The following is a 12,348-nucleotide window of genomic DNA, read 5'->3' as shown; positions in this document are numbered from 1 at the left end:
TAGAGATTTCATTTTTTCAATACCCAGAAAGAGAAGAAGATAAAGCTTATCCAGTAACCAGTCAGAGCCAAAGCCGCAAATATAGAATCTAAATCCAAAATGCTGATCTTTTAGGGAGCCAGGAAACTGATATATGGGAACTTGAGAAACAAGGTCCTAGCAGTGATAATGCTCTAAAACGAAAATACTGACTATGGTTGAACCCTTATTAGCTTAATTATATAATGGTAAGCTCTAAAAACAATTGATTCGACAATGAGATTCAACTATTGCAGAAGATTTTAACTTACAAGGTTTCAGTTAAACCCTTATTGGGATCAACTTTTTATTGGTAAGCCATAAAAAGAATGATCCCAAATTGGGATTCATCTATTATAAAAGAAAGGTTCAATCCCCAAGTACTTTTTTTTTTTTTTTCAATGGTAGGGGAGCCAATGTGCTTTTTTTGGTCCATTGAGCTTTATTGACTTAGAAGGTGCACTGAGTATGAATAATTCAATTAACTTGATTTAATTTACAACATCTTAATTTCTTAAAAAATAAATAAGGATTAGTACTTTAAGCAGTTTTACACGTGGCACATTCTAAGCCATCCATCATGATAATCGGATCGCACATAATATTCAGATTTGTTTAGTTCATATATTTCATGAACTCACACTTTCATTGTTAAATCTCATGCCTCCTTTGTTTGAAGGTTTTAAAGTCATCCCACCTGCCTCACTTGTCATATGCAATTGCAATCATTTGAAATGCTGGAAAAAAAAAATGCAATCAATATAAGGATGCCCTTGAGATCCAAACAATAATTAATTGTGCATTTCACATTATATCACTTCATTTTTCAATGATGCTTCAGTTGCTTTTTGACTCCTCCCACAATCCAAAGACTCTATTTAATTAATGATGCAGAAATCACAACCACACATATATCAAGTTGGTCCATCTTTTAAGTCAATATCCAGATTGACAATGTGCAATGGGAGCATTATGATGGCATGCTAAAGGCTAAAGGACAGAGGACAAGCAGAAGAAGAGTGAGGTCTCCTATGATGGGGTGAGTAACTAGGGTTGTTGTAGAACATGGGCAACAAAAAGATGGTAGGTGAAAGATTTCTTGGGACTCTCCCCTTAACTTAACCAATGTCAAGCTTCTAGTTGCTAATCAAGATACATAATAGATGTTGACTTAAGTTGCTTTTCATTGAGTATGACTTATATGAAGTGTTGAGAAAATTGGTTTGGGTTGTCGGCGGTAGGCGTTAGGTGAAGCCACCCTTTTTTTCAGCCCTAAAACTAAGTATGGGCATCGGGCCGGGCCACCGGAGGTATCCGGTACCTGGCCAGACTTGAACTCGCTTGGGCCTTTTTTAATATATATTTTACTAATGTATATAATTATAATATTTTATTACGATTAATATATTTATATATTATTTTATATTAAAAATTTATATTTTTTAATTTAATCGGGTTGGGCTCAAACTCGGGTTTCAAGCGTCAGGCTGGCTTAAGCCTTATTGGGCCTAGGCCGGCCCAATCCCAAGCTTACCTAAACACATGGCTGTTGGGTGGTCTCACTGAACACCCTTGAACTTCAATGGCGCACATGCCACATATGCTTTGTCTGCACTTCCCTTGTCTTTTTTATTCAATGGTTTTAGCTAAATTGGCAAAAGTCTCAAAGTTCACTCTCTTTCATTCACTCAAACTGACGCCCCTTGTCTTGTCTTGTTTTGTTGATTCAATAGTTTTAGCTCAAAGTTCACATTGACTCCATCACGTCAATCATGTCAGGTTAGGTCATGTCAATTCTTGTTTTTTTAGAGGTCGGCCAAATAAAAAACTAAAAAGTAATTTTTAAAAATAAATGTAAAAATGTATAATAAATGATTGAAATTGAAATGTTCTTAATGAAAGTAGTTCAAAGTCGGCAAACTCAAATTGTTGATCGCAATTTGATCCAAATGGACGGGTTCCGGTTTATAGATTTGAACTTAGAGTATATTATATACCCAATTCAGAAATTATTCAATTTGACTCGGAGTCAAATTTGTTTTCAATATAAAATATAGAAGCACATTCAAACTTTCACATGCAAACATCCAACTAAAAAATTACAAAAAATCAGATCTCTATCAGAAACCCAAGACCTTGCTATTACTTATGAAAAGTGACATTCTAAATATTCAAATTCAGCTTAGAATTAGATATCGGATTATTATATCAATCATTCACATATTTACTTATTTTCGTCTATGAATTTGCGCAAAATTTTGAGAGTTCATCCATGTGCTCTCAGATTTCGGCTCCCGGTTTCCCTGTCAATCGCATCAGAACAATTAAAATTAGGATAGAAAAATAATCCGGTGATGGGTACTTGTCATTTGCCTGAGGTTAGGCTTCTTCTACTAAATTCGACCAAGAAAGAACCGTCCTAGGTGTTGAACACTTTACTTTTTTTAATTTAAAGATTTTAGGTGCATTGAACACTTTATAGAAACGTATTTACGATCAGTTTGGAAATTCCGCGTTTGATGAAATGAGGAAACTTTTGAAAATTTGAAATTTATTTCCCTTGGATTTCCGGCCCGTCAAACGCCCCCTTGGGGATTGCTTTACAATATGACTTATCTTCTTTTTTTTTTCACATTTATTTGGGATATTTTGGTACCGCAAAGAGGAGGATATGAACTCCTCTGACCATCTTTAGTTTCGTCCAACCATGTAAGAAGCCACCAAACTACAAATATTTGTATATAGAATTTCATTACGTTTTCGGCTTAAGCATTTCATAGATTTTCCAATATTTGTATATAGATATGTGCATATGACCAACAACGAGAAAAATAAATGTCACGTCTAAAAGATTGTGGACAATGTTGGATTGGCCATGAGTCCATGCCTTTAGATATTGGATCGTATATACTGGTCAAGTCACAACTCTGCCTTAAAAAATTTAGGGCCCCAAATGCTTGAGGTTCATTAAATCGAATCCATTGAAGGTTGGATAGAACTTATATCCTTAGATCCAAATGAACTTCAATATAAAGAAAGAAACATTCATTTCAACAAGACGAATGACAATGAAGTTGCTCCATGGATTCATGATCCGCCCCGTGAGGTCAATGAATGATGAACTCAAATTGGTTGAAAACTTGAAATTGTTGGCCTCGGGATGTAGGAATTTCTTTTATTGGGGTTTCCACTTATCATTCAATGAAAACTATGGAAAGGCAACAACACATCTTCACATTGTTCATATGGAAGGCCTTTTCGGTGTTTTTTACTAAGTGATTCCATTTGGAGATGTGAATGAATCAGTTTCAGATGAAACATTGCTACTTTCTTGTTTGGTTGCAATTCATTTTGGATTCAAGTTCTAATAGAAAAAACACAATAATCCAGAAGTATCAGTTTTATTTGAACGTAAGTCATGTAGAAAAAGAGAAGTGGGAGGCTTCTGCATTCGCTTTGACAGCGGGATGCTTCCCGGATTTTCGGGGTCAACCCACCATCTAGGTGAGAGTTCGAAGCACCCATCCTTTCTCTTAGCCCAATGTCTAAAGTTGCAATGGTACCAGGCGGTAAGACGACCACATATTTTCAATGGGATCCACCAATAGCGAAGCTACTTGTTGGTTGTGGTGGGCCACTGCCCACGCCAGCCCATCAAAAATCCCATTATACTATGTTAACATTACATTGCTATGACTTTAAAATTATATGCAGTGCCCACACCAAATTTGTGTCACCAACGCAAGTGTCGCATGGATGAAAAATCTTGGCTCGGAGATCCACCCCCTTTAAATTAAATTTATCAAAGTATTTTTTATGCAATCTAATCTTAATCTTAGAGGTGATTTTTAAGGAAATATGTATCATTGAGTCAATTAGCCTTTAAGTACCTTGGAGTGAATAGGTACTCTTCATATATGCTTCTGCATAGTTTTCAAATACATTTGGGCCAATGTCATCAAACATCAGATACTTTTCAATTGAGATTTGTTTGGAAGGCATGCTGGTATCTAGTTAGACATGAATCCAAACCTGGCTCTAAATCCAATATCCAGTTTGTTATCTTAAATTGGCGACTAGTGCGCTTAAAAATTTAAAATTATAGGACTAGTGCCCTCAACCAAAATTTTGTGACTCAGTTCCTACGCCCATAGTTATAATCGGCTGAGCCATGAGCCTTCATGCTTGTGCAGAGTTCACAAGAAACCAAACAAAAACACAAGTCTTATTTTATGATTTTCATCCACCTTCAACCTTGTTGAGCTTGTTATGATTAAGCGTCTAATAAAATTAGATCGGTTTGCACAAAAAGTCATTTAAAATGGGCCTAAATCAACCAATTCAAATTGAATCGGTAACAAAACAAATTAATTTACCTGTCAAATGTCATCACTAAGTGTTTCCTAATTTTTTAATGTTTTCATTTTATATTTTTTCCATTTATTATTTCAAAAATAAAATTTTAATGTACTTCACCAATATAGAACCTGGCCGATTCACGGAAGCCCGGTAGCAGTTGGGGTGAAATGTGAATTGCATGTAACAGTTAGGGTGAAATGTAATTATGTAAAGGTTAAAGGAGCAGGTATGAATTGTTTCAGGAAAAATCTTGGGGTTTCTTTTCTTTGGGGTCGAGGGCACCAAGAGTCGGGAGAAACATAAAACCCCCTGCGCTAGGCTGTTTCCCTTCCCCGAAAACCCTAGGAAAGAACAAGAACCCTATAAACCATTTCCATTTCTCTATCCGTCTAGGGACAGATTGGGAGAGAAGAATCAGGGAGAGAGAGAGAGAGGCGGCTATCTGAAGGAGAGGATGGAGGCGACAAAGAAGAGGAAGGCGGAGGAGAACGGGACGGTAGATCTATCGGTGGAGGACGCCCGAAAGATACTGGAGCCCTTCACCCAGGACCAGCTCCTTGAGATCCTGCAGGAGGCCACCGTCAAGCACCCTGACGTCCTCGATGCCGTTCGCGCCATCGCCGACCGCGACACTACCCAAAGGAAGCTTTTCATCCGCGGACTCGGTTGGGACACCACCACAGACGGGCTCCGCACGATCTTCTCCGCTTACGGACAGCTCGAGGAGGCGGTCGTTATCCTCGACAAGGCCACCGGCAAGTCTAAGGGCTACGGTTTCATAACTTTCAAGCACATCGACGGCGCCATCAACGCCCTCAAGGAGCCCAGCAAGAAGATCGACGGCCGCATGACCGTCACCCAACTTGCGGCCGCCGGCAACCAGCCGTCGGCCGCGGCAGCGGATGTCTCCACCCGCAAGATCTTCATCGGCAACGTCCCGAACGACATGCCCGCGGACCGCCTGCTCGCGCACTTCCTCCAGTACGGGGAGATCGAGGAGGGGCCGCTGGGCTACGACAAACAGACGGGCAAGTCGAGGGGTTACGCGCTCTTCGTATACAAGACGGCTGACGCGGCCAAGGCGTCGTTGGTCGAGCCCACAAAGGTGATTGACGGTCACCAGCTACTCTGTAAGCTCGCTGTGGAGGGTAAGAAGGGGAAGCCTGGCCCTGGGGGAGTGCCGGAGGGAATGCCTGAGGTGCCTCCCGTTGGTATGGGCGTGAACCCTGTACCTGGTAATCCTGGAGGGATGCAGTATGGTGGTGTGGCGGGTTATGGTGGACTGAGTGGTCACCCCAGCCACCCACCTCCCAGTGCGATTGCCGCCGGGCACCATACACTTAATTCATCCTTGCCGTCTTCTGTAAACCCGAGTTTGTCGGGGGTTTCGGGACAGGTTCCATCTTCTCTCGGAAGCAGTTACGGTAGCGCTCTGGGTGCTGGTGGATACGGCGGATCACAGTATGGAGCGTCGCAATACGGCGGGCCCGGAGCGGGAGGTTATGGTGGAATTGGAGGTGCATCATCCTTGTACAGAATGCCGCCAACCTCCGTTGGCGGTGCTGGTGGCGGTCCAGCAGCTGGTGTTTATCCAGAGTCTGGCCCCTATGGATTGTCTTCTGCTTCATCATATCCTAGCCAACATCACCAGCCATCTGGGACGTCACCAGTTCCCCGAGTTCCTTCTGGTGGCATGTACCAGAGCAGCATGCCACCGTATTATTAGGTGAGTGCTTCCTCTGCCAGCCTTTACTGCCTTTACTTTAGGTATTTTTTTCTCACCCTACATGGCCATGGATCCATTTGCATACTGTTGTTTTAGTCGTCAATTTTTTTTTCTGTTTAACTTGTATAGTGACTAACTTTGCGCATGAACTCCTCGGGCAACTGGGTAGTTAACCATCAAGCAGCAGAAGGAGATAAATTTCTATCTAATATTGGTGTACACTACCTGTGTTTCTTATACGTAACGAGGGGTTGAATTATAATTTGGTTCTTATGTGACATTCTTTGGCATGAAGCTTTGAGTAGATTAGCTTAAAAAAAAACTTGAAGACTATATATTTCTATATGATGCTTACTTGCGTGGACATATTCATGTGTCTTTTTTTTTTGCTGGGTCACTGGAACATCATATGTGCAGTTTTTAATCTTCGTCTGTGCAACTAGTGCACAGTGTGAATCCTTACATGTGCGTGCTTGGACGTGAATGAAAATTTCCATGAGTATTAGTGTTGATTTAGGCTGGTTATGGAGGATATATTGGTTCGAACATGCAAAGTATCAGCATTATTTCATTTCACTCTTGAACTACTCGACAGTGTTTGTTCGATCTTAAATGCTGCAATAAGGGAGAAAAGTATGAGTATTGGAGTCGTATGGTTGTTCTCATGCTTACTCAACATCGAGGGTGAGGGACCCTGGTGATGGTTTATTCATAGTACTTCGTCTATTTGCCTATCTTCTTATGTGTACTGCTATGTTGCACTTTTGCGTTTCTAATATCGACTCCTATATCGTGTTGTTACTCATACCTTACGATTCAGTTTTCTCATCAGGGTCATCTATAGTTATTATTCTTGTTTTGTTGACATTCCCAGATCTTTGTGATGTGGCCAACTTTGTCTTCATCTTTTAAAGGTTGAGCTTGCTGTTTGTGATACTGGTGCTTATAAAGAGGTTGATTATGTAAATGTCATGAATAGAACCCTTTTTATCATTTTGTGTTAATTTGGATGTTGCTTTGAGCTTCCTATGACCGTTGAGAGTATGCCTTATCCTAACAATGTTCAACCCGTGGATGCTTCATTGTGTATGCCTCAAGTAGCATTACCATTCTTCTTCTTGCTCACAACCTTACTTAGATCATATGATCCCATTGTTTGGTTGTGGTATTTGTAGCTTTCTTGAGTTTGTTGTAATTCATGAAGTCTTTTGCATTATTAGCCTTGCAGAGAGCTTCGTTGTGGTTGATGTTGTTCCTGAGTATGATAGTCATCAGTCCAATTTTTTGGGATATAACATGTTGCACATGTATTATCCACTGCGGGTTGTGAAATTTTGTGTCTTCAGTGATTTTTTCCTGTGCTCTTTTTGTGGGTAACGTGTGCTTGCACATCTGCATTTTTGTGTGATAGAGATAGTTATCCTTTATATTTATTCTCTGCAAAATTGTTTGACTGGGGTTCATTAGACTTCATTATCAATTTGCAGAGGGTATAGATGGTATAGTGCCTCTTTTTTCTTCAACATTTCAATTAAGTGTTGCTTCTTTTATGTCATCCATTCTTGTTGGTCATTGGATGTGGCAAATAACATTTATCAGACATTTTTTTGGTGGACTTGTCAGATTATGCAAGTTGGTGTAATAATTGCTCATGTGTAAGCTTTACCTTGAAAGTGCTTCCAGCTATAGTAGTTACTGACCTGCTACATAAGGTTTCCGTTTTGGTATTATGCTGGAAGCCTTGAATATTTTCTCCTCATAGCTTAGGGTGCTTTCCAATGATCTGATTTGGGAACCAAGGAATTGAAAATTGGACTTGGTGGAGCTTATCTGGCTTCTTCTTGATGCCACCCATTTAATGTAGCTTTTCATGTGAAAAACTATAATTGAAACCCCATCAAGCAATCTTGCCTTGGATGTGCAATTGCATTATTTTCTTTAGGTCTTAGCAGTAGCCAGGAGCACCATTTTGGTTTTAGTTTGTCACTTTGTCTTTGCAAGAGATTCACTGTTTCTCTTTGTTGGTGAGTTGGTACAAAATTAACCTGATCCATAATATTCAGTTCAAAATTTCGAACCTGATCCGTGAAAATCAGTTCAAAATTTCAAATTTCTAACTGAGATATATATGCTGGAAGTTTGATTCTTACGTTCATGTTTTTTGAACTTGTTTATTATTTCTGCATATTATTAAGTTGGCATAAAGTGAACATACTATAATTTATGCATTCTAGGTGGTAAGGTTGTTTATGTGGGGTTGGTAGTATGGTCTGTTGTATGCATTTAGAAGATTGTCACATGACTGACATCACTCATGTTTATTGCTATTATCCGGTTGTTTCCAAACTGATTGTTTGAGTGGAGTGATTGATCAGAAACTAGTTATGTACTGCAATTTGCTGTGTCACTGGCTAGTGTAATGGGTGCATACTCTATGATTTATATTTTTTACATGTTCTTGATAATTCTTAGTGTCTGCTTTTTTGACCTAGTTATTGCTTGGATAATATTCTCTTAGTTTTTGTTACAATGCTTCAGTTGTCACCATTCCTGGTGTTGTGTTTGTTATGGAAGTGTTGGCGTATTGCCCATGTTGTAATGTTAGTTGTGTGATATAGGTCCGTAGTCTATTGCAACATATTATAGTTTGTGGCTTGTTTCAGACTCTCGAAAAGGATGTAATTTTGTATGACACTCAAAGCATAAATACCATTCACTATATGTAACATTGCATGTCGTAAGATACTTTAAGTTACATAGCATAACTATAAGCTAGCGTTTGATTGCACACCCTGATTTGGAGGGGAAACTTCACTAGGGGAAAGTGCCCTTAGTAAAGGGTGGAAGAAGAGAAATTTCACCTACATGTCACACAATCAAGAATATAAACCAAATGTATACCTTCATGTCAAATAATTTTTAACTCAACAATTTATTTTCATATGCCTTCCTCTTCGTCATGGGCAAGAAACATTTATTGGGGTAGATAGATGGAACCCCCAGGGTCCGACTATACCGTGAAATTGCCCGATTTTTGGTAGAACTTTTTCGGCTGCTTGATTTGCGCTGGCGGGGTTACTCTTGCCCCCTCTCTACACTGTTTCCCTGCCCCATTGGACACACCGTAAAGGAAAACAATACCATACACACCTGAAAATAGTTTCAGGATTTTAACTACACCATATCGTGTTTAACTGATACTTACCAGGGTGCAACTTCACAACTTGAAAACATAAAAGAGTATTACTTTTTTTTTTGGGGGGGGCTGAAATTTGTATAAATTTATTAAAGCTGAATATTAACTTTGATATGAAAGGCACTCTTACAGACTTGTACATATCTAAATTAAGAAAAACAATTTTTTTTGCCATGGTTGATTTCATGTAATAAATTATAGCTCTTTCAGTTTCTCTTGTAACAGCTTTTCTTTGTCATTATAAATAAAAAGGTTCAAATTTTCTGATCTCCTTTGATAACTCCAAGGAGTATATCATTGATAATGAATATTTGGTTTCGTTAATTCTATTTAAATATCAGGAGTGGTTTAAGTGGTTAATTTTAATTTTTTCTTATAAATGTGCACATGTTGGGAGCATATGCTGATAGCTTTCTTATGTTTATGCAATTCTGCCTTTTTAGGTTACCAAATCTTTTTCCTATTTTTCCTTGCTTTTATTATTATTTTGTATTTTTATGTTTTGTTGTACTAAAAATTAAATTTGCAGTTTTATGTTAGTTATCTATCTTTGGACCTACTGCTGCAGGTTATATCATGCATTTTACATGACTGGATCTGACAGTGTGAATGCCTATCCTTGATATCTGCATGTTTTGGAGCTTGTTCTTTTGCTGGATTTTGTGCTTGTGATGATGTGTGTCTTTGTATACTTAGTGCTGCATGACTTATATGGCATGTTTGTGATCGTCTTTGTTTTGGTTCATTTGGTGGCTTATCTGATTTAGTTGTTGGCATCGCCATCCTCATGCTTGAAGTACTCTCCTTATAGATGATAGAACCTGGAAGTTGTCTTGGATAATCATGGTTTAGTAACTTTAGTTATGCCTTTACTTTGTCATTTGAAATTCTCTTTTGATGGTGTGAGAGGTGTGTGTGGACAAATTGGTAGGGCCAGTTGCTATGTGACATGAGTACGTGCAATTTGCGTGTTGGTATGTGGGTACGGCTAGGTACGACTGCATTTTAAAACATTTAAAATTATATTTTCTAACTTAATTTTTTCTTTAATTTTGATTTTTCCCTTCTTTTATATTTCCCTTCCACTAAGATTCTGTATTTTCCTCCCATTTTTCTTTAATTTTGAGAATTTTTGTGGATTATAACACAAAGTGTGAACTATTAATGCTTTTTTTTTTCATTTTTATCATTTTGAGAATATAAAATTTGCTGTATCCATGTACCTACAACTTTCAAAATTGCCGTGTCCGAACCTGTACCGTTATATCCGAACCCATACCCGTACCCACACCCATGTGACATAGGCCAGTTGTATGATCGTAAATTTTGGTCCTTATTAGATAACTTGTGATTTTGATTTCAAAGTGTTTCCTAGGTTTGGTGTCATGATGTGGTGGTAATTCTGCAGTTTGTAAAAATAAGAATCATTAAGAGCAATATTTTGTTATCTCCAATATTTTACCGAATGTGGATGTGAAAAGGGCTGGATTTGACTTGTTTCTCTTATCACCGCATTAGGTCATGTTGATCACAATGAGTTTGTCGACCATCAATCCTATCCCTATTTGCTTTAGGTAGGTTTTTTGGGACTGTGTAAAAGTTTGTGTGGATGTTTTCTTTAAAGGGGCCATAAAAACAGGAATTTCTGAAATATTTTTCTCTATTTATGAAATGTTGTGTGCATGTAGTAGTGTATTAGTGTCTCTCCCCTACTCTTCATATTAGGTCATTCAGACTACAGGATGATTTCAATAAGCTGTCAGCCATCATTCTTGTACTGGTTCGCTGGTAAAATTGTTGTCTATGGAAATGCTTTTGAGGTTCTGCAAAACTTTGGAGGGAATAGTTTCTTTGCGAGAGGCTATAAATTGTAAATTTCTGCACCATCTTCTGCTGACTAACTCCTTTAAAGGGGGTGTACAATCAGGAATTTCTCCCTTTTATTATGAATCCATCTGAATATGTAATAGTTGGCCTAAGTGTCACCCTTATGGTCCCACTGACACCTACCTGCTCTGATGGTTTCCTCAGCATGTGTTTTGTAGAGTTTATTAACCACTTTATGTCATATATGTGTAATATCTGGTTGCTTCTGACTATCTTGTGAAGCTTGAAATCACGTTGGTGAGCTCAACAACTCAATTTTGATTCTTGAGAGGGGATGGTTGCAGCTGGGTGGGGCTTGTGAACCATGAAATTTTGATTGTTTCCCAGGGATTTGCATGTTCTGATGCATGTGGTTTTGACTTTGTTGGTATTCTGTTGTTCCTTCTATGCTTGTTTCTTGGGTTGATTGGTGTTTGGTTTCATTGTTGTTTTTCATGCCTGATTTCTTTCAATCTGATTGATTTGGAATGATGTATTGAATTGTGATGGATGTGTTATTCAGGTGTATGAAAGCTCTTGGGCGCGAATTGCTTTGTATGGTTGTGGTGAATGACTGAATGCAGACATGTATCTGATTTGATGAATGGTTTAGCAAACTATGTGGCTTCTGTGCTCTGAACTCTTTACAGATGCAGCTTGTTTTTGCTGAATGGTATTAGGGAGTGACTGAGCGGCCAACAAACACATATCTCTGTTTGACCCTCTATAAAGAGGAGGTTTATTATATTTACTTAATGTTTTTTTTGGATTGTCTGGTTCTTATGCCCGTGATCTGATAGTTGTTCTGTAAGTGCTTATAGATTATCGATGGGTTGTTTCTTTGTTTGTCTGTGGGTTCTGTGATTGCAACCTTCTTGCCTGTGCTTCTAAACCTGTCATGGAAAAAATGGCTGATGTTTCTTCCCTTTTTTCTCATTCCCTAGTCTGATGAACTTGTAATTTGACGAGGCCTTTCTTGTCCCCTCTTAATTGCCAATATATGTTCTAGATCAAAATAGGGGGAAAAACAATTAGTTTTTCAAGGAAAGGTCATGTCCAGAGTGTATTTTTCATCTTGCGTATTCCTTGGTTGTATTCTTCTGTTATCGTTTACCTGTGACCATGCAAGGCTTATAAGCTTTTGTGGTATGCTGGTACGTTTGAGTCCTAGTTTTCTCCCATT

At 38.6% G+C, this 12,348-nt stretch overlaps 1 protein-coding gene across 1 annotated transcript; it reads left to right on the top strand.

Moving 5' to 3' along the window:
• Nucleotides 1-4,658: 4,658 nt before the first annotated feature.
• Nucleotides 4,659-12,011, top strand: LOC116246187 (UBP1-associated protein 2C). Its single transcript, XM_031617923.2, has 2 exons — nucleotides 4,659-6,103; nucleotides 11,689-12,011. Exon 1 carries the CDS (start codon nucleotides 4,832-4,834, stop codon nucleotides 6,101-6,103), a length of 1,272 nt encoding a protein of 423 aa, XP_031473783.1. The 5' UTR covers nucleotides 4,659-4,831; the 3' UTR covers nucleotides 11,689-12,011.
• Nucleotides 12,012-12,348: the final 337 nt, after the last annotated feature.

The sequence above is a fragment of the Nymphaea colorata genome, chromosome 1 (assembly GCF_008831285.2).
Source record: "Nymphaea colorata isolate Beijing-Zhang1983 chromosome 1, ASM883128v2, whole genome shotgun sequence".
Lineage (NCBI taxonomy): Eukaryota > Viridiplantae > Streptophyta > Magnoliopsida > Nymphaeales > Nymphaeaceae > Nymphaea > Nymphaea colorata.
The sequence above is the reverse complement of the archived record's forward strand: the minus strand, read 5'-3'. Positions and strand labels throughout refer to the sequence as shown.

Coding starts and splice junctions, on each gene's coding strand:
- LOC116246187 (XM_031617923.2), top strand. CDS start 4,832: ATGGAGGCGACAAAGAAGAGGAAGGCGGAGGAGAACGGGACGGTAGAT.